This window comes from Anomalospiza imberbis, chromosome 6 (assembly GCF_031753505.1).
Source record: "Anomalospiza imberbis isolate Cuckoo-Finch-1a 21T00152 chromosome 6, ASM3175350v1, whole genome shotgun sequence".
Lineage (NCBI taxonomy): Eukaryota > Metazoa > Chordata > Aves > Passeriformes > Viduidae > Anomalospiza > Anomalospiza imberbis.
This window is the reverse complement of record NC_089686.1, coordinates 53,251,344-53,278,630: the sequence shown is the minus strand read 5'-3', so window position 1 is coordinate 53,278,630 and position 27,287 is coordinate 53,251,344. Positions and strand designations below refer to the sequence as shown.

Below are 27,287 nucleotides of genomic sequence, written 5' to 3'. Positions count from 1 at the left end.
TCAAGAATGCAAATATTTCAACAGTCTTTAAATATTTTCACCTACCTTGCTGCAATTCTTCCAAGTTCCAGCAAACAAAGGCACACTTCTCTTGGCTGCTTGTGGAGTACTAGAAAAGCAAAATGAAGATGGAAAACATTGATATATAAAAGCGATTTTAAAGATCTTAGTGGTGGAATGGAACCTAATCATCAACATCTGTTACTCTTGACTCCGATAAACATTTGTTTTCTTTGGCTTGCAGTAGAGTTTTATTGGTATAAAAAGGATGGGATTGATGAGTGGTTCTCAGAGTTCAGACAATTCAGAAGCTCCATTTAATTATCTAAATCACTGAATAATTATTTGGGGTAATTGGTAATCTGCAAAGAGTTAATAACTATTTAAAAATAATCAAGAGATCTGGCACAACACTTTAATTTGTAGAAAGTCAAAAATAATAACATTAGAGTGATACTTTTGTTTCTACAAACTAAGAGAATACATATCCTTTAGATCACTATTTTTCTTAGCCAATTTAATTTTAAAAAATAACAAAGCTGCATTAACAAAGATGTACCTCACTATAAATTTGGTCCTGAATTTTTTTCACATCTACTCTTAAAGTAAATATGAAACTAGAATGCTTTAGGAATCAGTTCTTCACAGTATAAAAATCTAAACAGACAAAAAAGAGTTTCTTCTTTATACATACATACATATAATACAAGTCTGCATGCCTGGATTTCTCACAGAATAGGTTTTTTATGATTCAGAAATAGCTGTGACACAGCATGATCATCTCATTAATGTGAGAGATTGAAATGTTAGGGGTTAATGTCCCAACCATCCATTTGCAAAAGCAGCAGGTGCTTTGCTGAGGCCAGGTTTGCACTCCTTATTGGAAAGAGAGGGGGAGAGTTTTTGGGTGTGTGGTGGTGAAATATCTCAACTGTGTAAGAACGGTCCAGGCACAGAGGTGGTGCGCACCCACCACCAGAGGATGACCATGACAAACCAAATTCTGTTTAGCAACAAACTGGGTTTTGAGCCAAATAAGGGAAAAGACTCATAAGAAGCAGATTCTGCAAAGTAGAATAGTGCTTTTTATCATGGCAATGTCCTCCCTTACATAACTGGCTGAGGTGTAAAACTCCCTTCTGTGGAAATTATTGGGACGCTCACATGGGCTGGAAGGCATACATCACTTCTGATGGGGCATAACTGGCTCAGCTATGCTGATGTGACAGGCACCTGTCATGCTTTAGGTGTCACAAACGATCAAAATCCTCCAAAACGTGCCCAGAGTAATTTCTGAGGCTTTCCACCAGAGGACTGCACCTGATCCAGTGTTGGAACAGACCGTGCAACACCCTCGCCTCAGGGGTGGTATCCTGGATGTTGTCACCTGAACCTGACTGTATTTTAACCCACTGAACCCGGTGTTTCATGGGCTTACCCCACCCTCAACAGATCAAGACTGTGACCATCACTTTAAACAAGAGATATTGAAATTGCAACAATTAAGTCTCACTTCACTCTCTGTTCTTATCCTTTCTCTCTTTTCCCTCTGTATTTTCTTAACTTTGCTGCATTTCTATAGATGATAGTAGCCAAAATGGCTACATGCCTCCTTTCCATTGCAACCAAACTGATCTAAAATAAACCTGCCAAATACATATATATATATATATATATATATATAAACACTAGTCGCTCAGTGTGGTTTCACTCTCACCTGCCTCTTCTTGTATTAGCAAGAACCTCAGTTACCCTTGCCTTCAGAAGCAAGTTATAACAATTATGAAACACCACTACAAACCAATATATTTTTTTTCCTCCATGATTCAGAATAGGTAATGTTCAGTAAAGAAGTTCAGCAAAGCATATAAGCAAAATCCAAAATCAATAAATCAAGAAAGGTCTGTGGCTGTTTGTATAATCAACTCGCTAAAACTTCAAGAAGAAGAAAGGAAAAATAGAAGAAAAGAGAAGATAGTAATTAGGAGTACATTATAATCTACTCTTCAGAAATACCTACTAAAGTAAAGTCCTCATGCTATTGTAAGTAAAAATCAGGTTTTAAAAATTTCCACAATATTAAAAAAAATGCACCTTACACTTCAGATTGAATTTGGACCAAAAAGTAATTGTGTGACTCTTTGTATAAATCAGAAAAAACCTGAACAACATCAAAAAAATTTTTTTTGAGTAAGTTAAGGTCAAGACATCAGCTACATAAACTTTTGGTAATCTAAAGACTCACCTAACTTAAATGCATGAAGAAAAAATACCATACCTGAAAAAGATATTTTAATGTCTAGTTAAAGCTCTGAAAGCAATTACTTTGTTCTATGTATGTATGAAACCCAAAAGAGACTGGAACATCTCTAGGTAACTAATGCCCCGAGGTAGACCTCCAGCCTCTGTGACTTCAACTTGCAGCTCCATGGATATGAATAAGTGTAAGTGGTGTGAGTTGAATGCTCATCCCAATATCTTTTCCTAGTGTCTGTGTAGCCCTTTGAGAGGTATGCATTTGTCCTCTAATCTCATCCAAATATATTTCCAGAAGTGAAACTGCAGAGCATGAAAACTAAACAAGCACTGCACTAGGAAAAATATATTTATTCTTCAGCCATCTGTTACTAAGAATATAAATGATGAACACTTGGACATTCAGCTATTTTCAATTGTCTTCCTTTCCACAACATAGTAATTACATTAAATATTTACCTTTACTAGTAATCAGTATTTTTAAAGTGTTACATTCATGACCCTAGAAGTGTATTCTGCTGTTTTGGTTTTAAACTGGTTTTGACAGCCCCAAAATAAAACTTGATTTTAAGAAGTAAGACATACCCCAAAATATAAACTGGGTTTGGAATAGTCAAACCAAGTAAATTGCAATTCATACATATGTACATCAGAATGACTTTGGAATGGAAGAAAAAGAGAGGTTCAACTACCACTGTTTGCAAAAAGATCCATAAACATATAGCTAGAAGAAAATTTGACTAAAAAAGTAAAAGAATGATCTACCCAAAAAAAATTCATAGACCTTTAGCAAGTCTGACTCAACATAATCTAGACACATTTCATGCATTTCACACTGAACAATGAGGCAGAGTGACATCATTGTTAGAGGATGAAGATGTGTGCAGGCAATAACCAACCACAAAAACAAACATCAGGTCATCTCATAAGACAGTGCTTCTAACGAGAAAATAATAGCATTCCTGAGGACTATACAGCATATGTATTTGGGGACTTCAGAGACCAATAAATGTTATTTTATGCAGATCCCCTGCATAAAATGAATGGAAATATCTATCTTTCTAGAGAATCTCACTGTTGGCATTTGCTTGACAGGAATGCAATGGGGAGATAGAGAAATAGTGGAAACAAATCTGGCTTATTTTAGGTGTCCTGCCTTTTCAATTTTCATCTCATCTCTTTAAATGCTTCTTATTTGCCATCCTCATTGCCTGCATCTTTGCATGCTACCTCCAGCCGCTCTTTGTTAACAATAATTCCTTTTCAGTTCCTGGAAGTTTTCATCCTTGCTTCTCTCTGGCAATAACATTTCTTCACACTGCTGCCATCTTGTTGCTGTCCCATTCTCTTTTTACAGGTATTCCTCTTTTGTTCACTCAACCTTTGTGCTTCCTCAAAGGTCCTTACCTCAGTGCCTGAATGCTACCAGGAGAAGCAGAGGAGGAGCAGCCTCTGCTTTCAGCATTATTAGAGCCTGTGAGTGTGAGGAGACAGAACACACAATGCATATGCAGTCCATGTGTTTACTGAACAGGTTTAAGCTGAAAGTTCACAACAACATTCGGGTTTTTTGTTTTGTTTGTGGTTTTGTGTTTGTTTTAAATTAGTAGAATCACAATGCAGAAATAAAATTCTCACAACTTCCTGCCAAGTTTCAAATCTTGGCTCCTAACACTTTTATAAACCATTTTTAATGAAGTCAGTCTTCCTTCTAACATAAACTGTTTTTTTTTTTTTTTTTTTTTAAAGATTAAGATATCAGGCATAGCTGAATCATAAAAAGTAGATAATATTTCTGTTTCTAATGCATTTCTTATCCCACTAGAAGCAAAGAATTTTACCAAGTGCCTTAGTATTTATTGTCACAAGCTTCCAATTGCCATCAGAACTCACATTAGTTTAGGGAAAGTTTTCCAGAAGTATGGTCCTTTGATCCTTCTTCCTATTGTCTCTCACATTTTCCTTTAATTTTTATTGTGATCTTACAGAAGGCTTTTTGTTCTTAAAAAAAACCCAATACTGTTTTGTCAACACTCTGTTAACTTAAAACAAACTTACCCTTGCTTTTGCATCAGAGTTATCCTATGAGACACTTGTGCTTCCCCTACATTCCCTGCCCCATTCAGATCAATCACTTATGGAAATCTCAAAACAATTAAGGTGTCAAACATACTAGATCCAAGGATAGTAAAGAATTAATGTAGAAGGGATACAGAGTCATCTGAACACTAATAATTTACTGAAATTCATTAGTTTAACATGCAAATCCAGTGGTAGCAACAAAGAGTCTAGGATGCTTCTATAGTCCTCAAAATTAGACATATTCACTAATATTGTGAGTAGTTTAGTAAAGAATTGTGAAAGATGGGACAAAATCTTGTTCTGATGCAACTTCAAGTAAATTTTAACATGGTATTACAATATGTAGATGTTTCAGTATAAAAGAACAGAAAAAACTTGCATCTTGAAATCAGATAAACTACAGTAATAATTTAAAAAATAATCTTCCCTATGTATAAAATATTTTTAAGCAAGCAACATTTGAGTATTTTTTAAAATAACCTTTAAACCAACAATGTTAAAAGAGAGATCAGAGGTGTTTGTGCTTCAGTTTACTATTTCCACTAAAATACGAAATGCATTTATTTAGGAAACCTGTCCATGAAACTCAAATCAATTAGTTGCATCAAAAGAAGTCCATGTCACATAATGTGTGTAGAGGTGCATAGAATACACAAGCACAAAACATTAACCATCAACAGCATCCAACAACTCCCAAAGCAGATGACATATCAGCATGCTAGCACACTCAGTGGCAAACCCTTTTCTTGCCGGGTAGACTTTATCATGGAAGAGATGCAGAATATTCATTGGTTCCAAATCCTATAATCACCCAACAACACTCCATTACCACAAAGAGTTCAGAACTTATGCTTTATGTTCACTGAACTAAAGCAATCATAGAAAATCTTACCATTCTTATTTCTCCAAGAAGAGTTTTCTTTGAGTATTACACATTAAGGCATGAGCAAAATTACAAATATCTCCATCTAGAATGCTTCCATAAAGCTGTGGGGATCTGCTGCCCTAAAACCTGCAGGGGCTATTCCCTACAGGGGAATTTACAAAGTATATTTATGGAAACAAAGGAGTTAAAGGCAGTATTAATATCATCACACTGCTCAGTGAGGAGTTGGCACATCATGTTCAGAGTCCCACATAAGAAGGCCATTCAATGACACTGTACCTCAAGATTTGCACAGATGATCAAAATTTGGATTTTGGATCATAATTTTTGGTATTAACAAAGCTAATTCCTTCTCCTTTAAATACACTAACTTTAAAAGTAAAAAATATGATAAGCATGATAATTTGGCAATGAGTGCAGGGAGCACACATGGTGTCCCTCTATTTTGCAGCACTCAAGATTATCCCTACGTACTGCGTTGCTATAATTTTTACAGAGGTTCATGAGTGAGCTGTAGCTCATACATCAGGTATCCCAGCCACCTTTTCTTTGCAAAAGCATTAACTCTGAGACTTTCCTGCCATGCCTCTGCACTTAGAGATAAATTGCTACCAGTCAGTTCTGACTGTATTACAAATCTTAAGAGGAAACTCTGTTTCCAATTTGTTCGCATTTTAACCTATTTTAAAGCATGATAACATTCAGCAAGACAAACTACATCATATAATAGACTACCAACAAATTAGCAGTACAAGTCTTCAAAATTTTGAGCTTTCTCTTCCAATGATATTTAAAGTAACTAGTGATTAGATAGTATAATCATATCTACTAGTATATCAAGCACCTCTATTTTTCATTCTATTTACTTTTCCTTCTATTTATTTTGAAGACTTCAATCTTGTTTCCTTGTTTAGCTCAGCTGAATAGCCCAAATCCAACAAAGCATTTGAAACTGTGCTTAACTTTAAATAATTACATAAATTGCTAAATTAGTCCACAAGTGAAGGACAAGAATAAAACGACATGAACAGGACTGCTCACTTGCTTGTGTGGATCAGCCCTGAAATGTTAACCCTTTGCAGAAGCAAGCATCTAAGAATACTCAAGATTCCCATTAAGATCACTTACCTGCATGCTCATCAGGCATGGAATGCCCCTATCTGCTCTGGTCTTTCTTTGAGACAGCTGCATTCCAGTGAGGAATAACTTGACTTGAGTCTCAGTGCTAAAAAGTTAGGTGTGATGGATGCATTTGTGTGCAGTTATACTTGCATGATTTCAAAGACTTCAGCACTTATAACAATAAGATAGTATTTTTAAGTCATGAGAAACAATAACAATTTCTTAGCCAGTATAGACTTAATTTTGCTGATCTTTAATATCCTTGGTACTTTTTTTTTTTTAAATCAGTGCCATAAATCCATCATTCAAGGAGTTCAGTGCATTAAATCTTCAATATCACTCTTATAATTCTAGAATGCATATTTGCCAGAAAAAGACCTCAGGATGTTTTATATGATACAGTAGCATGATGAAAATATTACTATGTGCCTTTAATTAAATAACACATAAAGCATAAAGAAAATAAAGCACACAGAATAAGATTTAAAAAATGAGGATAAAAATCCACTCAGTTGAGAACATTGATACAATAAGGTTCTCCAATACAGACAGAAAAAAGCCACTTTATCACTAACAATTTAAACACCAACTTACTGAGTTTATTAGCTGTGAGGAAAAATAGAATCAAATACAAAAATGGTTACAGTTACCTCTGTAACCATAATTTCACCACAATTAATAATAAAAAATGCAGAATTCAATGGGGCAGTGCAAACACAGATGTCATTCACACACATTTCTCGCTACTTTGAAAAGAACCTTTGATATTACTTACCTTTGCTGAATTTTTGCTTCCTATGCATTGGTGATTTGTGGGAGAGAGAGGAACATAAAAGCTTTAGATTGGCAACTGTTAAGATTTATCATTATTTGTAATGCATTAGGAAAATCTCAAAAAAGCAAAACTTTGAGTTAATGACTAAAGGAAGGAGAATAATAGCTACTGTTTTTATCTTTTTTTTTTTTTTAAGGCATTATTACCACCACCTTCTTAAGTTCAGAAAAATGGGTCCAAAATGTTATCAAGTCCTAATCCTATTTCAAGCAACACAAATCTTTTCTATTAGTACATTATACAATAAGGGAAAAAACCCCAGAACCTAGTTTTTTATCGGTGAAGAAAATCAGTCACTAATCAAACAAAATAGAGTACAGGCTTGCGCACTCAGTCGTATTTCCCTTCAGTTTTCTGAGAGAGGAAGTCCTCTAGAACACACGTTTTCTGTTGTATTTGCACTCTGTTTTACTATGGCAGTCAAGGCAATGTGTATGTGTGAAAATTAACTATCAGGAAATATCAGTGTTCCAACTATGTCAATTCCATCTCTAAACAAGATCTAGTTTCTTAAAAATGCACAATAGGTTTGTGGAACAATGGCAAATGACTGGGCTTACCATAGCAATACAAACTTCAAATGCCTTGAAGTATTCTATTAACCAGAGGTGGTTCTGCCTATTTCAGGCATTGGAGGTCTGCATCTCCTGGTGTTTACAAGACTCTTGGTAAATGTCCAGCTTCTTCACCATTTCAAATCATTGAAACTACAATTATTGTTCATCTTCCACATGATTTACCATATCAAATAAGAATTTAATCTTAAAGATTTAAATAACAAAACAGCGTCAATACATATATTCAACTTACTATTTGTCACCTTCGAGATACTAATCTGTCCTCTGCCAAGCATTTTCTCCCAGACATATATAATAATGTAATTAAAAAACTTCCCAGGATAAAAGAACAGACAAATGAAAAACTCTCTCAGAAATATTTGTGCTGGACTACAGAAGCAGAACAAGACTGTAAAAGAATGGGAATAGATCAGTCACAACACAAGTAAGAGCTTCAACAGGCTTTTTGAGCAACAGAACAAAGAAGCTTCAGCATAGTGTGTTCATTTTTCTTCCTTAGAAATTGATCTGTCACTATGACTACTTTACACTTTTATCTGATTTCAGATAACAAACATTGGATTCTCTTCATTTCATGAGATTTGGCTGAAAAACTGTGAAGTCAAGATTCATAATATTTCCTTTGAAGAAAGAAAAGTTAAAACAACACAGACTATGTAGTATTAGAACAGCAATTTCCTGAGCAGTACAATTCTTTTCATGAAACACCACAAAGCAGTAGTACTGGATAATTTTTGTCCAGAACTGCACAAGGGAATCAGCTGGAAAAAATGGTCTGCATGGGAAACAGAAAAATTTTGTATCTTCTTGCCTCCTGTACAATTGATTAAATCTCCACAACTAGCCAAATGTCTGCAGACAAAACTGCACATGCACTTGGATCCTACTCTCCCAAAACAGAAAAGCACCATCTTATACATTGAACTAAGGAACAGCATTCCATGCTCAGAAAAGTATGTGTAGGGTGAAAAATCATTTGTGTGCAAGAAAACATAGCAAGAGTCTTCTCTCATTTAAGTTCCTCTTAAAATTGACTTAAATGAGTAGTATGTGATGTGTACTTTCTTTGTTCATTCTGCAGTCAAGCAGCAGAATTAACACAGTCATACAAAGGTCAGATTTCAAGTCAGGACCTATTAAAAATCTTTCTTTCAAGGCTAAACACAAAGGAAAAGTTATTTTAAATTACCAACTATTACATAAAGAATAAAGAAATACATATACATACCCAAACCTTCTGATTCAAACAGGCAGGTATCATCCACACCTACATCTCTGCACCAGGATAAAAAATTTGCTGTGTTGTCCCGTGCAAAAAAAGACCCTGAAGGAGCATTGGCTTTGCATGGAATTTTCCGAACTGGTAAGGTCTGAAAAACAGGAATTCTTTATTTAGCTAAATGATACATGCTATCATAATACTTAAGTATTATGAAGTCACTATGCAAGTTTTGCACAGATGGGTAACTCCCATCAACTTATTTCCTTGGCCATTAAAGAATTCCGAGCAAAGAAGCATGAGAAGTGAATTTAACAGCATGAAGTTCTCAACTAAAAAGTCCTTACAAAAGTCCACACAATGAAGTTAAGAGCTGAACCAACATTAGCTACTTCTTAGGAATACTAGTAACTACCGGCTTTGGATTTAGTGTTTGGTCCAGTTGACTGATTAAAAAAAAAATAATTATAAAGACAGACTTTAAACTAGGAGCTGAACTTTCTCACAATTAAGGGTGAATTACTTTCAGTTCTATGTTAGGAGATAATCATAGTGTAAAGGAATGGGTCTTGAGGCCCAAAGACTACAAACACTTCAGAAAGGTCACTTTCTCCTGTTTAACAACACCCAGAAGTGCCCAGTGCACAACACAGGACTGTAAATCTAGTTGGTACAAAGTCAAGGACTATAGAGACAGGCTCTCACTCTATCAGAGTAGCTCCATTTACATGATTTCAATATCAGAAAGGATGCTACTGATACAGCATCAATATCTGTACCAAACAGAGTAATTACCACAGCAATCCTGCTGCCTGCATTAGTAGATTTACTGAGACACATAAAAAATAAGTCCTTAGCATTTAGTTCTCACTTAAGGCTTTTTTTTCCTCAAATGAAAAATAGCTGTACTACATGGCCAAATGAAGGCAGAAAATGAAACGTTGCTATGTAACTTTAGGGATCCCTAAATCATGGAGGAATTCAGACCTTATGTTGATTTGAATACAATGTTTTTCCAATGCTGATTTATGAAATTTTTACTTCTGTCTGGAGTCAGTAGTTACTCAATCAAAAGTGAGCTAAGAGGTAGAAAACTGCAAATATGGTTTCTCAACTCATTTGTAGCTTAAAATTACTGGAAATGGGGAGAGCCAGGGAAAAAAAAGACATAGGAGTAGGCTTCCCCTTACAACAGCTTCTAGCAGTATAATAACATCAGTATTAAACACAGCTTAGAAGGAGTTTAAATATTATACATATTATATATATGACAGCAGCAATGTAATGGCAGAATATGCCTACATGCACTGAGCTACTCACTGCTATCTACCCAATAAGCCAAATAAACTGAAAATAGAACAACTGCAGGCTTAATCACCATTGTACTTACCAGTATGTCAATGAGGACTAACAGATTGTCTTAGATATATAAATATGTCTCAGAGATTTATGCAATTACATCTATTCCTCAAATCACCATCTAGCTTTCATTCCCCCATGATTCTTACTCCAATTACTCAATTTACATTTCCTTGTTTTGGAAAAATTAACTTATGGTTCAAGCTATTTGCAAGGAGGTATTATTATTTTTCTATAATTTATATAAAACACCGATCAAATTTGCATGTTATTTTAAACAAAAAAATCTTATCTTATGCCACAGATACCATATCACTTCCTGGACCATCCTGGAACAAGGAGGGGAAAGCAAGAAGGAAGCAGGGAAGTAAAACCAGCTCTTCTCTAATCCAGAATAAATGAAAATAACTATACAACACAAATTCTTTAAAGGGCCTCTAGATATGGAACAATCTTATGGATCAGAGCACAATGAAGTTTTAAAACATTATTTCTGCCCTTTTTTTTTTCTTCTGGAGGGAGAAAAAAAAAGAAAAAAAAGTGGAAATAAATGCTCAGTTCCTTACATATCAGTGATTATTTTCTTTACTTAAAAAATGTAATAACAAGTTGTCGGGACTAGACACATTTTTTAGGCTAGCACTCTTGTCATATTACACTAATTTCTTCAAAGAAACAACAATTATCTCTTCTGAGACACATACTTATACTCTACAGACAGTTTCTCCCATTGAATTTTCGTCTCAGCAACTTAGTCTCTAGGAAGAAGTAATGCAGCATTTGTCCATCTCAGTCTCTTCCTACCCTTTCTCAGGATATTTTAACTAGACAAATCTAATATAGTCTCTAATTATAATAGTCTTAAAAGTACACCCATTTCTTTTAAAAGGAGTCATACAAGTCTCTGGCAGCCTGTTGGAAGAAGGTCAGCTAGTCCAGGCTGCAGAGGAAAGCTGTCAAAACAGGACTTCCATGTCATGATATTTCATTAAAACATTTTAGAAACCTTAAAGAAATCCCTTCTTCAAAATTATTTCCCAGAGAAGGTTCAACCCAACAGTACCTCTTTGAGTGCAAAAGAGGAACAAGCAAAGTGAGGAGGGATATTGGACTGGCACAAAGCAAAATGGGAAAAAGGCAGAGAACAGCAACAGCTGGGCTGCTCCATGAGTGAAGATAATCCAGGGTCAAAGGGTGACCCCAGCACAGGCAGTTGCAGCCCTCACTGGCAATGGTGCAGTCCTAGATTGCCCAAATAAGGCAATGCTGGGAACACAGGAACTTTAAACAATTGTTTTATTAGAGGAGGAAGAGCCGAGTCAGGTCTAGTGTGTCCAGGGAAGGCAAGTCAGAAACAGCAGAAGATAAGGCTGGACTCAGGGCTGCAGCAGACACTGACCTAGCCATAAAACCCAGCAAGCAGACAGCCAGGCTGGAGATGGTCTGCTCACAACACAGGCAAGAAGAGGGGCTGAGGTAAAAGGGAGGTTCTGGGCCATGGGCAGAGAGTGCAGGTCAAGGTCCCAGGGCAGGCTGGTCACTATTATTGAGGTATTTTGATTCCCTCAAGTCTTGATGATTAATTTGTGGTTTTTAGTGTTTCAGTGGAATCAGAAATACTCAGTACTTGGCATGGTTTGACCCTGGCACAATGCCAGTACCCCTATGAAAATACACCTTCCCCAAATGAGTGCTGTGAAATGCAATCAGGAACAGAGCAGAGCAGGCTCAAGCTTAGAAATAAAGGAGAAAATATTACCCTACAACTACAATAAAAGACACACACTGAATCCAGAATGAAAACCTTCCAAAACATTCCTCCTCCCCACACCCAATTTCCCACAAAGCACATTGAGACAAAACTTGGACCATCAATCAAGTTACCACCCTTCAGATAATCAATACTCAGACCATCAAGGGAGACAGGAGTCTCTCTTGTACCATAGACCCCCAGGAAACACAATTGCAATCTCCCGTGTTTCCATGTCACACATGGCACCGCCTGGAGAAAATCTGCCATTGTGACACTCTCCTTTCCATGTCACAGTGCTCTCACCACCGTGCATGGACCAAGACTGCTCATAGGACTCCTTTAAGGATGCATTGCCAAGGACCAAAAGAACAGTTCCGTTTCTCATTTTTGGGACAACAGTCCCCCCCATTTTCTCCTCCCCTGGGGCCGAGGGTCTCAAGAACAGAGATCTTCTTCCTGAAGACAGAGGGCACCACCACACCCTCCTCATCACTCTCTTGGCAGCAGGTCACTCTCTTGGCTCCAACCATTGCATCCCCCTAAAAATGCAGTCTCTGTTGCAGGAGAAATTGGTTCAGTCCATGGCTATACAAGAAAAGTCCAGCCAAAAGCCACTCCATCATCTCCTCCCACCTAGGATTCTTTCCCCATCTTCTTCTGACATCTCGGGCCCCAGGCCATCTCTCTTCTCTTTCAGATCAAGGAGGATTAATATTTCACAAAGCTTTCATTACCCAACAAGGGGTTAAAAGTCTCAGACTCCCAGGATGGCTGAAATTTCATAGCCCTCTATCAATCCAGTTACATGAAACATCCACTGTACATACATCATACTTGATCATAATCTCATTGAACCTAATTATCAGCAGCTCTAAATTGGTTTAACAACAAGAAAATCAAACAGAATAAAATTATTTTCCCATATAAACCTTATAAATCTCTGCTTGGACCAGATTATCTGAAGTGGTACATGAATGTTGAATCAACTGAGTTAATAGTCAACATAAGGGGACCAAATAAACAATATCTGACACTGCTATACTCTTTGTAATTTTTGATTTATTATGTCAAATTAAAAGCACAAATTCTGGATCATCTATTATGGATGAACAGCACTGTGACAGGAACAAGATGCCAAGAAGCCCGCTCCAGCATTCCTGGCACTTGCAGACTTGTGCATAAGAACTTCAGAGAGAATGGAAAGGAGATAAGGGTACAGTTACTTTATGTGTAAGAGCAGACCTGCAGTGTCAAATCATGTCACCTCTCAGTTCCCTCTTCAGTTCTCACCTCTGGATTTTTTCCACAGTGTCCATGCTCTCAGGCTTGCCTTTGCAGAAAACTAGTGAGTCTTCTCCAAGAAAAAAACCTTCTGTTTGTAATGCCAGGAACAGCTCAGAAGAGCTAGTGACATCATACTGGGTTTGTTTGCTTCCACACAGCTCTCCAGCTCTAGACAGTTCTGTACCTTTAAACTGCTTTGTGCTGAGACAACCATAATAAATAGCCTATATTCTTTCAAGTCCTGCTAAGGATACTGAATACGGTTCTGGAAGTCTGTAATAAACCACTTAGATTACCTTAGAACTACTGAACAATAGAAAATGCCAAAACAACAACAACAACAAAAAAAAAAACCACTAAAAAAAACCCCCAAACTAAACAACACAAAAAAGAAATTCTTGTGTGTATGACTGGTGGCTGCCATTTGGCATTCAGTGGAGATGCGGGCTCAGTGTGGGCACAACCCATCTGCTCTCCTTGGCCCTGAGCCCAGCAGCACGAGCAAGCCTCCAGCACTGGTCCTGGAGACCAGGACCTGCTGTGTGACACAGAGCCTTCAGCAGTACAAAAGCAGCTAGGAGTAAGGAGACAGCTAGGAGAACCTGCACTGCCTCTCTTCCAAGGAGCCATTGGGAAGGCATTGCAATGACTGGCAGGAATGCAGAAAACCCCTGGTGATCCTTGGGTCACTGCTGCTTCGCAGTACTAACAACACATTAATAAATCTGGTTCTAAATAATTTGTATCTTTTGATTTATGTACATTGCAGTGACTGAATGTAGAATTTCTTTCAAGAAGAGCAATTCAGAACAGATGGTTTGTGTCAGTAATCACCTGAAATTTCATACACATAAATTACAATTCTATGCCTTGACAACTAAGACTTTTAAACACATCATTTAATCTAGCTTCACTATGAAGCTTAGACGTTCATGGAACTTGCAAAATTACTTTACAGTGTCTTTCAAAAGCACATTTTTGGTAGTAAGAAGTACTTACAGCAAATAGTAAGAGTCTAGGTACAGAACACCAAACTTAACTAAGCAAATTTGTGATATTCTGAATCTCATAGTGACAGAAAAAATGTTTGATTAACAGATGTCCTAAACAGCTCAGAAGTGACAAAGAACCACATGTACAAACAAGACATTGTTGCGAACAACAGCTACATAATTTAATGACCAAAAAGACCACAAAAGCTTTGAGTCTTTTTCTGGAGCAAATACTACACAGACAAATATCCCTGACAATGCATGATCTCACTAAAATATATAAAAGTTTCATCCCATTTCCCATAGTATTAGGGTCTTGCTGAAGAGAACACCCTCTTTTCTATTCAGTAATTGTCCTACCAGGTTTATCACACAAATTATAGGGAAATACTAATATTTTCTAATCACCTACTAAATTTTCCTACCACCTCTTAAACAGAAGTTTACTTTTTTAATATTTCCAAAACTGTCACTGTACTGCTCAAACTATAACACATGAAAGCTTTTATTCAAGAAAGGTTTCATGCACAAATATTTTTTACTGAGTTGTATAAATGGCCTGACTATTTTAAAAGATCTTTCTAACAGATCATTCTGAAATAATTAGGTTTCCACATGGCAAAACTGACTTTTGTTGACATAGTATAGTATAGCCACAGTTGCTTTGAAGCAGCAGTGGCCGCAATTACTCCTATCAAGTATCAGGAAAACAATTCCCCAGTCACACTCCTTTTACAATCTTGTCTTGTTGACGTGCATGCATGTGGTTTAATACAGGATGTGAAAGTGCGAGTGAAACATATGACGCAATCCTGGAAAAATGCTGTCAGGTTCACTTCTAAATCCAAAAGGGACTCTCTTACATCAATGCTCTGAAATCACATGGAAAAATGTATTTTTCGTACTGCTTTTTCAAAACGAGTTCACGAACACATGCTAAAATCCCCATGTATTTATGGCACACTGAGACTTGACCCATATTTTGAAGTTTGTTCATCACATTTCCCCCTTTGAAAAGAGGATTTCAGGACATTTTGAACTATCACTTATGCTTGAATAAAAAGAAAAAGATGAGCAATTTTTCTGCTATGAAAAAGGGTTGCAGTTACTGTGCACTCATAGGAAGAATTTGCTTTTAGCTCCTGATGACCTACATTAACCAAAATCGGGAGGGTGGGGGGGAAATTTTGCAATGCAGTACCTAACTGCTGTGGTGTCTTGCTAGGCCATTTAGTGTTACGTGAGCATAAATTCCTAATGAAGTGTGGTTATATCACCTAGATAAAATATGTATCTATTTCAAAACTTTCTATCATTTGCATTTGCCTTTTAACTTAGCTCTGTGGCCAATACCAATCCTTTCCCTCCTTCAATACTTTCCTCATTTTGCTCAAGTGCTCTTAAACAACTGGACCAATGGTCAAAAGAATGTGCTAAATGCATGTATAAAACAGAATATGGAAATACATACATAGAATTTAAAATTAAGCATTTCCCACTGGAAAAAAAATGAACTAAGAAAAGAAATCTAACCCCTTAGCCCTCTGAAAGCTGTTAAAATAGAAGTTAAACCGCATGGCAAATTTAGAATATGAAAACTCAAAAAGGAAGTTCTGAAGGCTTAGGAGACACAAAATAAAAAGCCAAACTTTTCCACAGACATAGAACTAAGAACAACATGTACATTGATGAGAAATAACATTGAACATACAACAAAGCAAGCACCCCTAAGCAATTCACTTAACAAGCAGCAAAACCTTGTCCTTCAGTGAAGTATGGTCTTTATATTGTCATATCATGTCATTTTAATGGAATAGGAGATTGGATCTCAAGTTTACAGATCATATTTTTACCAGATTTTTACCCTATATAATAACCACAGAGATCATCAAAAGCCAAAAATCACTCATTATCAACTTTCTAGATTCTAAGACAGCATTTGTGAATACTTTGGAATCCCTAACATATTTACAGTATGTCAATAAAAATAATTAACATCATCAAGGCTTTATAGAAATATACAGACTTCAACATTCAAATAAATGCAGGACTAAATTAATGCTTTAACCATGTTATTAAGTGACAAGGTAGAACACATTCTTCGATGTGGCATTAGTGTTAGCTTCTTAAAAGTAAGCATATATGGAAAATAAACTTAACAATATAATTTTAAAAGTTAAGCATTTTTTCATGTATTTTTTTCTTCTAAGCTCTCTGTCCAAGACACAGCTTAGTCATCACACAGCAAAAGATTAGTTATTCAAAAAAGATATTTTTAATAGTAATGAAAAACTAGTTTCACAACTAGAAACAATGCAGCTTTTGCTTCTAGCAGTGTGCCAGAAAGCCAAGGAATGCGAGAGCCTATTCAATCCACAGACAATGCACTGTGATATCCAGAAGTAAATAGTGTCAGAAAACAGCAAGGCAGAAACTTCATTCACCAGCTATAGCACTTTCCTTATTTGACTAATATGTAATTTAAATGCAGTCTAAGGATATGTGCATTTCAAACCATTGAGGCAAAATCCCAATGTCTGTCAGAACTAGAAGGCCATCCCTCAGAGGCTGGCTGACCCAGGATAACACACAGAGATCTACAACCAGGAGTCTTGCACTGCAGAGCACAACTCATGGAGGATCACAACAGAAAGCCCACCTAAACAGATGTGAGACGCTGTTCCGTCCCACTCCATTGTGTAATTGAGGGTGGGATTAGGTCACTATAGTTCAAAGACTTGGGGAGGTCGAGAAATTGTCTTTTAAAACTTCTAGACATCTATGTCTGTAACATATCTATGCCTACTGACAAGTTCACTTTTATCAACAGTCTTTCAAAATCTTGAAGAAGTAATTTGCAAACTCCAGGCATGTATGCACCAAATATTGAAATACATTGCTGTTTCTCTCTGAAAATGCTAGCAGGCCAAATGCAAAAATCAATGGTGGTTTGTTTTGGTTTTTTTTTTTTCCTAATACTATAATAGCATTAAATAAAGTGACTAAAATTAGATAGCATTCAAGAGAGAGATTTCAATTAATTTTATTTTAAGTGTACTAAGATTTTATAAATAGAGACAATAAGAGAGAGACACTAGGGCAAGCCCCGGCAAAGACCTCCCCACAGTATCCATGAAAACAGGGATTCAGTAGTTCATTCACATTCTATAAATGGTCTGTGTTTTATCCTCAGATCTCTGGGTTTCAGAATTAACATTTAGATGGAGATTTTTTAAACTGGCATTTCATAATGGGCTTCTTCAATAATATTTGATGAGAAAAGAATGCAGCAATTCTCACAGTTGGTCTTTCAGAGGGCAATTACACCTTATCCTTGGTAGATGATCTTGAGCTTTTCCCCATCACAATGTCAGAACTCAGAGCTGAATTATCAAAGAGTTAGCTGAAGAAGACAAAAGAATTCTAGTTTCTGAATTTCCCGCATTTTTATTACAATTAAATGAGAAAAAAATTGGAGGACTGCAATCAACAGGAGAATTGCACGTTTGTGGCATTGTCACACAGCATGACTTGTGAATGAACATGCCAATAAGCACCAATTATTCCATGAGATGTGAAAATATTTCCATGAGATATAAATGGTGAAATCTGGGTGGATTTTCATGGGACATATTTTTAAAAGATTCTTATGTATTATCAAATTATGTTTTATCAAACATCACATTCCTAAAGGGGACATGATTCTCTCAAAATAAACCATAAAAACCACTAAATTTTGGCAAAAGCAACTAATTTTAGTAATAGCAATTTCAAAATCACTTTACCCCTTAATTATTCCAGAAGAACCCAAGCTAAGGAAAATGCTTCAAAAAAAATCTAACTAAATGGCTGAAGTTCACCAAAACACATTACAGGTTCTAAAATTTCTTATTGAAAAAGGTTTCCATAATTTCACTGACAGTGTGGTCAAATAACACATTACTTTGATTTATGGAATTATAGTGAATAGCCTTTCACTGTCAGTTTAAATAACAAATGTAAGAAGCTATTCAAATTCCTTGATAGTGGTGCATATACAGCTGTATTATCATTGTGTCTCCTCTTCCCCTTCTACCTGGTTTTCTCCTAATGATCAATCTCACATTTTGTGGCCTTCTAAAGTGCAAGAGAAGGCGAGGGTTTTCCAGCCCTTTTCTGTAAGATAGTTCCAAATGGTGCATTACCTCCCATGAGACAAATGTCAAGGAAGACTCTGAAATATCTAGACAGTCTAAAGAAATACAGATTTCTTTAGTATTTAGAGTTACAACCACTTGCACAAAAGAGCAAGTAGTGTTCGGGGTTTAGGGGGAAAGTATGTGTCGCTGGCCAAGAACCGATGATACCCCTAGCGTTGAGTAGCTATGGCCTCGTGAGAAGCGCAATCAATAAATAACCTTGCCTTCTGGCTTGGGAGCACTTGAAGGCTGTTGGACTGGAATATTACCTAGGAGGTGGGCGAATTCAGTAGACTAGGAGAATGCAAAGGTGTACAGGGACATTCCTCGTTCACTAGGTTGGTAAGTGTGTATAACAGAGAAGTTACTAGTCTTATGGGTAACGCTTGCGGCGTGGAGGTAGGTAGGATCACTTGGGCTATATGGTACCTGAAACAAGAATGTGCCTGGAGGGTAAACTGTCCGTAAACCATCCGTTTTGGAGAGAATGTTTGGGCTTTTGGTGGAGTGCCATAGTGTATGATGTGGGGTGTCTTACATTTCAGTATATGTCTGATGGGGCGGAGGATGTGATGCATTATTATACATAAAAAACTACAAATTTGAATATTTATTGAAATAAACAAATTAAACATAATTATGGTAGTTATAAATTTATGTCTATGCCTCAAAGGGACTTTGTTTTCTTCTTCTGCATTGCAGCCATTCCTTATGTTCACCGTTCCCATTGCCTCAGAAATTTTGGCTTATCTTGGTTCAGTAGTCACTATTGGCAATTGCATCAAATTCTGTAGTTCTTCCTTATTCATTATTCCCAAAGAACTGCTACCACTAACTTAGCCCTAAGAATTGTTCAGTAAACTGGACACAATTGGTCTAAATTATGTTGTTTTCTCAAGTTATATGGTAATTTCCATTCAAGTCTCTGTTACATTTCTGTTCCAGACTATTCTTAGTAGTATAAATAAAAAGCCATATAGAAAGATCTGTTACAAAGATGTCTACAGTTTGCTTTAAATGCTTAACAAAATAAGTAACAGGAACATTACAATTCATTTCATATAAGAGGCAAAATCCAGCTAATCTAAAAATGGCTGTTTCTAAATTTCTCTCAGAAAATATGTCATCCCTATCTTTAATACATGTATTGAAGTAATGGCAAAAATGTTATGAAAACGTCTGGGTTTAACATAAATTTTATGAAGTGTTTAAGTATTAGCATTCCATACAAAGTCAATGTTAATTAAAAATATCTGGAAAAGAACTTGGTGTTCTCTCGTTAAATTATATTATTAGAAATCAAAATTTGGTCCTCATGACCTGATTTAAAGTCCAAATCATTATATTTTCCAAAGCTGGAGCTACCAAGCAGTTAAATACTTAAATCTACCCTGCTTTTTCCCTGAAAATTAGCTTGTGATGCAAATTCTTGTTATTTCTGCAATGTTAAAGAGAAGCAGAGAGAGAAATATGCAGGAGAACCACTGAAAAGAGCAAGGCCAGTTCACATACACTGTTCTTCGGCCACACAAGGGAACAAAGCATGCCTTCCCAAGGACAAGAAGTATCAGTGAGAAGAACAATCCAGAGGCACATGATGTCTTGGTGTTGCCTCCAGGATTGTATAGCTCTGCTTCCAACAGAGTGCATGGCTTAAAGTGCATTTAAAACCTTTTTAAGTAGTTCTTCAATGTATTCTCCTGGAACATGCCAAGCAGACAAACACATAATATCCTGGAATTGTTCAGAAATCTGCTTCCATAGTCTGATGGGTTACACCACTCTATTGTACCATGCCATCCTCCTGCAAGCATAAACTTTAGTTGTAGGAGTATTTGCTGAGGCATAGAAGGTTTGTACATGTGACCTATTGCAGACAAATTCTACAATATCTGCAAGAAACCTGGTAGCAGCCCAGCTGAACAAGCAAGCTATTGACATGTCTGAGAAACACACAAAGAGTTCTCTAACAAGCAGCTTTACAGTCTTGTGGAAATTATCCCTTCTAGATGGATCAGCAATTGTGAATCATTTTGCAAGATCATTCTTTTCCTCTCACATCCACATCAGTCTGCCACTAGAAAGATTAATACACAAAAAGACAATGCTGTAATTTTTTAATCCTCCCAAGTAACTAAGAGGCATTTCTATCATGCGTATGATTAGAGTTGTCTCCATGAGCTTTCATTGCAAAATAAATCCAGAAAGTACAAGTGTGCAGAAAAGCAAATTGCTGCTCCAGACCATAAAGGATCTGTTCGTAGCCTATCAATTCATGTAGCCCTATTCATGAAATTCTCAACTGGAGAGTCAGATTTATAACTTACAGAGGTGATGTGAACCTGACCTCACTGATGCAGCTGACGTCTCTTCACACTGGGCAGACAGGTTCAAGGCACAAGTTTACAGAACACCATACATTCATCCCATCTATAGGACACAGATAATCTTGAGAAACTGAAGCCTACAGTATAAATAAAACCACCGTGTTGATTAGATCAGACTTTCAGCTTGGCCATCTGGGGTCTAAGAGCAAGATACAGATTCCAGATCTAATTCTGAATAATTGGTACAGATTCTTTTAATTGTAACTCTTAAAATGCATAACATGACTCTTAAAAATAATTCACCTTCAACCTGCTTCATGAAGACATTGTTTTAAGATTGATGCAAGTCATCTGCTTGTAATTTTATAAATGCACATTATTAGATTTATGACTCTAAAAATCTCCAGAAAGAGGAAAAAAATTACTTAGAAAATACATTATATAGTCACACTGCCCTCCCCGTTTAAAAAATCCACTTTCATCTAAGACTCAAAAATTTTGTCTGTTTGTAGCAAAGGATCAGATACAACATCAATGCTTTCAGAATTATCAGGTTTTGAAGCATGGTTTAGCTGCTTAACAATGAAGAACATTGTCTTCTGGGATTTGCAAAAGAATCCTAGGACCTAACATCTTCTGAAATGAAGAATTTTAAATGCTTCCTATTTAGAAACTGAAATGCTTTTAATATCTTATTACTGAATATTAACCAATCAAACAGCAAAGTATTGAGAGTCACGGAAGACACAGAGTACCTATTATGAAATCCAAAGGTGCTTATTATGGCATTAGGCTCACAATAGCAACACGCAGAGACTGCCTAAATAGCACCAGAGGCTGCCAAACTCCTGTACTCTAGATTCCACATCACTCTCCTTAAAAACAAATATCAAAGAGGAGTGTGGCCCAGGTGGTATTTTTAGATGCAGGGATTCAGTCCTAAAAAGGCTTTATACAGAAACAAAAAATCCAAATATAATTCAAAATAATTTCTTTCAAGTTTGACTCTTGTGATAGATTTTCCTTTGTCCACCAGCACAACCAGCAGGGTATTCATCCCCAAGAAACAATAACATACAGAAACTATGAGTGACCCTTATGCTTTCTCAAGTTCTAATACTTTCCAGCTATAGGGACTTCTTCCTCTGGGTGGGGTTTCTGTGTATTCAGCCTTCCAAAAGATCTCTCTTCCAATACCTTATTCAGTATTTACTTTTAAATTTATTCAATTTAAACACTCGACAAGAATTTTCCAACTAGTATGTCAACAAGTGTTTTGTAAACAAATGTGTGTAAACAAATGTATGTAAACAAATGTATGTAAACAAATGTCTTGTTTGGCTTCCACCAGCTTAATTCAATGTCCCTTTTGTATAGAAACTGACCATTTACCTCACCATACCACACCATTCCTGATTTTGCAAGTTCTATCAGATGCCCCTTTTTCCACACTCAAGCATCCTAACCTACCCAGTCACTCATAAAAGCAACTCCATTATTTCCTTCATGCATAAAAAGTTATGCCTTTTTTGCCTGCCTCTGACTCTTAAGGAAAGAAGACTACTTCCATTTAATCTCCTTTTCAGTCCCTTAAAGCACTATCCCCAAGTCACATTACCACTAGTTCCCTATGTATTTTGAAAATGTCCCCAGTATCCACAAGTGTTTCCACATGACAAAAAAAGGAAGTGTTGATATCAACATGACAATCTTCCCTTCCAGATTTGGAAAACACAATATTTTGGGAAATTTTTTGACCTCTGTTTTCCCAATTTACGCCACATTCAAAATAGCTGATGCTGGCCTAGGGAATTCCTGAAATCTGAAGGAAGGTCAATGCTCACTAATAAGAAAGGGAATGATAAAGTTTAGTTAACAAACAAACTGCAAAACTGACATTGACTTGAAACTTATTGCACAAGCTATTAAACCAGAAGCAATAGGATTTAACCTCTGATATTTTGTAGAGTATTGCAATATGAATTTAGGGAATTATGGCAAAAAACTGATGAGTCAGTGCATGTAATATTAGCTTTTAATGCCTTCTTAAATCTGTTGCTATTGTTGCTAAACTGGCCAGGCAGCCCCAAAGAGCTGCACAACAAATTCATGATCAGTAGTACATATCAATCAGAGCAGGATATATAATCTTTCTTTAAGACAAAACTATATCCAAAATATTATATGAAGCTTTTCCATAGGAACAAGTTCACATAGAAGGTAAAACTTTGCTTATGAAAACAGACCAGATCTTCAAGCTTGTGGAAGGCTTAATTAAGATTACACACACTCCCTCCATTAACCACATAATTATCGTGACTTCCTCACTCAAATGCAAGCTGGTGCAGCAAGCAAACTGATCCTTCTGGCTCATTTTATATCAGCTGCTTCTATCTAAAAAATTTTGAAGTTACATTATATAGATAGAAAAGTTCGTTATCTATTTTGACAGATGCTGAACTCAATAGAAATCAGTGGCTTCTCCCAGCTGCCAGTGAAGTCATCAGAACATCTTGGTGAAAGAATATGTTTCTGTTATCCTGAGCAGAGCAAGGGTCAAATGACTTCAAAATTCCACATATATTATTAATAAAATGTATAAAAATTATTCTGGGGAGGATTGTGGAATTCTTTCTATGCTAAATTTCATACAGCATTATCTCCTCATAAATGGTCTTGGCACCATAAGGTCAGATTTCTCACCATGAAGTCTAGTCCTATTGCCCAAGAGTGGTATACAGAGAATTAAAATTTGAAAGGTTTAATAGCTCCGTAAGGGTATACAATGATACAAATCTATTATTCTACCATTTCTTTGAATTCTTACTAAGTATGAAATAACATACATTGAGAAAATAGCACTGAGATAGATTTTTTCCCTTTAAATGCATTGTCAGTTGTACAAACCTGATAAATAAAGACCAACAAATCTAAATAATGACCAGGTATGGGACTGCAAATGTTTAATTGCCTTCTAATGTAACTTAGAACACAAAAAACAGTACAAATAACTCTTCTTTCTGCCTAACTAGTTCCTAGGCTCAAACAAAAAGACCGCCCTATGTGTTTTCTCACTTGAAAACTCCATGATACTTAGGTGAAGACAAGCCAGACCATATTATGAAGAGGAACTCCAAAACCACCCAAAACTTCTACTAAAGAGGAAGTGATTATAATTTGAACTAGGAAATATGACAGACAATTTCTTCTATAACAATTATGAATGTGAAACCAAGAAAAACAACGTACACAGGTGCAACTGACACAAGACTCTCAGTTCTCAGACCAGCTGATAAAATTTATGCCATGCCCTAATTTCTGCTACAGGCAAGTTATGAAACATCAAGAACAGAAAATGCATTATGTGATTTCTGTTCTTGGCCTCTTTTTTATCTGTTCTTTATTTGCCTGTTTTAGCTTTCAAGGAAGATGTACCTGAATGCAACCAGAAAAATAAGAACAGTTTCACATTGAATGTGTTAATGTGTCAACCATTTAATTCTACTTCTCCAAGAAATAAACTTGCTGCACTCTTGAATGTTTCCCAGTAAGATTGTCCCATGAGAATAGTTTAAATTAAAGCAAGGTTGTGTTCAAACAAGTGCTTAAACGGATCCTTCCAAGACTCCTAAGTAAGTTTCACATTTTCTGTATAATTCCTTCAACTCTGTACTGAAACCCCTCCCGATACACCAAGAGGATCTTTAAACTCAAGGCACCAAATCTAACTATAGAGTTTTATTATTGGTCTCCCTAGAGCTGCTCTTAGAGGAGAAGATACCTTCCCACAGCTACTTAGTATTCCCCTTGAAAATAAATAGAAGGATCATATTTTCACTATTGCCTACACATCCCACTGCTAGATCTGGTTTATTCTTATTCTTCACATATTACAAGTACTTTTTGGGTAACTGTTTTGTATAGATATTTAAATAAATACCAAATAAGCATTATTACCATCAATTTCATATTGCAATTTTTCTACACAGAGCAATTATCTCCCCATCCATTTGCAGAATCTCCACATATAAAATCTCTTAACTGTTCAAAAAAACACTCAGTACCAAAATGGTCAAATACATCAGATATTAATATTAAATGCTAGAGTGTTGACCAACACTTACTTTGCCAGGCTTGTTTGCATCAAAGCTGTTTTCTTTAAATTTCTCCTGCAGGGTCTCAGCTAACCGGCAAAGCAAGGCACCATTATCCAATATCTCCATAAAGGTTTCTGCTGTTATTTCTCTACCTGAACATCAAACAGAAAGTTAACATGGCAGAAAGCATGCAATGGTATAGACTGCATTTGTATAAAAAGAGAAATGAAAAAAAAAGAAGCTTTAACTGAAAAACTTGCATTATTTTGAATACTTTATGAATAACCTCAATACTACGTTACTGGTAGATACTTCAGTATCTTTTGGGCGAAATCCAAAATGTGAGTCTTTTCAGTTTGGTAAGTTAAGTTAAAAACAATAAAGATTATTGCAGCAAACCATCTTCAGATACAGAACACTTCTGTTTTTCACTGAAGCTAAATTTTTTTTCTAACACATTTTACTTCAGAAATATCTTTTTAACATGAAGATTTTCCTTTTGTTACTCCCACTTAATTCTATTTGCCATGTAGCCCACTTTATAGCTCCTGTATGCATAAATGACTTCTCCAGGCAAAACAGCAGTAGTAGCACTGCAGACATGCAGAGTTAGCTTATGCCTAACTGATAATATTTTTGCCATATCTCCAGATTAAATGAAGCCAGGAATGAAACTATAATAGCCCAGACATAAAAAAATAGAACAGCTCAGCATCTCAAAAGACTTTGCCACCATTCTAGCCTACATATTTTCCCTTTTGCCCCATCAGCACTTTTATTAAATGCTCTAAAGCCACTAGAAAGCTAAATTTTAAAAACAACTATGCTTCAGGAACTGCTTGAGTATTACATTGTATAATACACTCCTTCTCTTCTAAAAAATTTATTTCAAGTATCTTTAACAGAATAAAAATTTTTATTTTGATTTGCAACACATAATATTTTCACAAAGATAAACAAAAAACCCCACATTCTACATATCTCTTCTGTCCTATGATTTATAGATACATCATTTCATAATAATAGAATGTTATAACAGCCTTAAAACTTATTTATGGATATTTTATTTTTCCAAAGATAAAAAAAAAGTTGGTTTTCTTATTCTGCTATTTAACAATACATTTATATTACTTTAAGTGCTGAATTGCATGAGCAGTCTGGTCACTGCATATTGTACACTAAACTGGATGATTTGAGTTCTATTCGCCTTTATGAAATCTGAAAGAATGAGTTTTGCATTGAACATCTGTCTCCAATGAAAAGTATATTAGGTGTCAGCTTTCAGTTCACTGTATTTTATGGCTACATAAGGTGGCATTTCTTTGCTAAAACAGACACGCTGACATATTTAACAGTAGAAATGTATTGATTCAACTAAGAGTAATGTTCATAACCCGAGGAAAAAAACTGGTCCATGTATTTGTATGGAAAAAACATCAAACTCCATTAAAAATGTACAACTCCCCCTATAATTACAAGAAAGCTGTTGCAATGTTTTTATAGAATGGTAATAACATTAAGTATAATAAACAAACAACACTGAAAGTATGAGAAGAAAATCCAGGAATATGAAGGCTTTCAGAAACCTCTCAAGTGCCGCCTACCCTTTCTTTTACCACAACCAACAGATTAATCTTAAAAAGTTAAACAGCTGCACCTGAACACCTACCACTTGCAAACTGTGAGCAACTATCTGTAAGGTCACCCAGTCCTGGGGGACCTAATAAAACCAGACTAGAGGTCCATGAAAAAATAATGGAAGAGAGTTTATGCTTTGGGTGTGTGCCCAAGAGGTTGAAGATAAAGTCTTCCTTACAGTTATCAGACATCCAGAGCCTTCAGAAGAAGAGATGGACTTAAAGACCCAGGTACCCAAATCTAGTCAATTCCACTATTACACTTAGTGTAATAACTACAGTGCAAGACTGACTCCAGCCTCACAACTTGCTGATGAACTATTTTAATTGTATATTTTGTATAGTAACACAAAACTAGTAGTTTGCAAATAGTAATATTTCACTGAAGTGAATCTCTGAAACATCTACAATACTGAGGCACTACTGAAACAATTGCTCCTGATCCTCTCAATTCACATAGCATATAAACGCAAGAAAACAAAATGTGATAAAAATAAAGAAAACCAAGGCCAGTGACTATGCATATACAAAACTGGCTCTTTTCTGACAAGACTACTCTGTTCCCTACAATAGTTGACAGTGGGAGAAATAATTTTGAAAGCATTGAGACATTATTACTTACTTGAAATGGGACATATAAAAAATCCAAAGGCATGTTGATAATAAAGAAAATTATAAAGCA

General features: G+C 36.0%; 1 protein-coding gene across 3 annotated transcripts in view; it reads right to left on the bottom strand.

Moving 5' to 3' along the window:
- Positions 1-27,287, bottom strand: part of GAS2 (growth arrest specific 2) — an 85,472-nt gene that overhangs the window by 44,506 nt on the left and 13,679 nt on the right. For all 3 annotated transcript variants that reach the window (XM_068194197.1, XM_068194196.1, XM_068194195.1), the window contains exons 3-5: positions 24,996-25,120; positions 8,988-9,129; positions 46-109 (exon numbers count right to left, since the gene is read on the bottom strand). In XM_068194197.1, the coding sequence (XP_068050298.1) occupies positions 46-109; positions 8,988-9,129; positions 24,996-25,120 (331 nt within the window). The remainder of the gene's footprint in view (positions 1-45; positions 110-8,987; positions 9,130-24,995; positions 25,121-27,287) is intronic.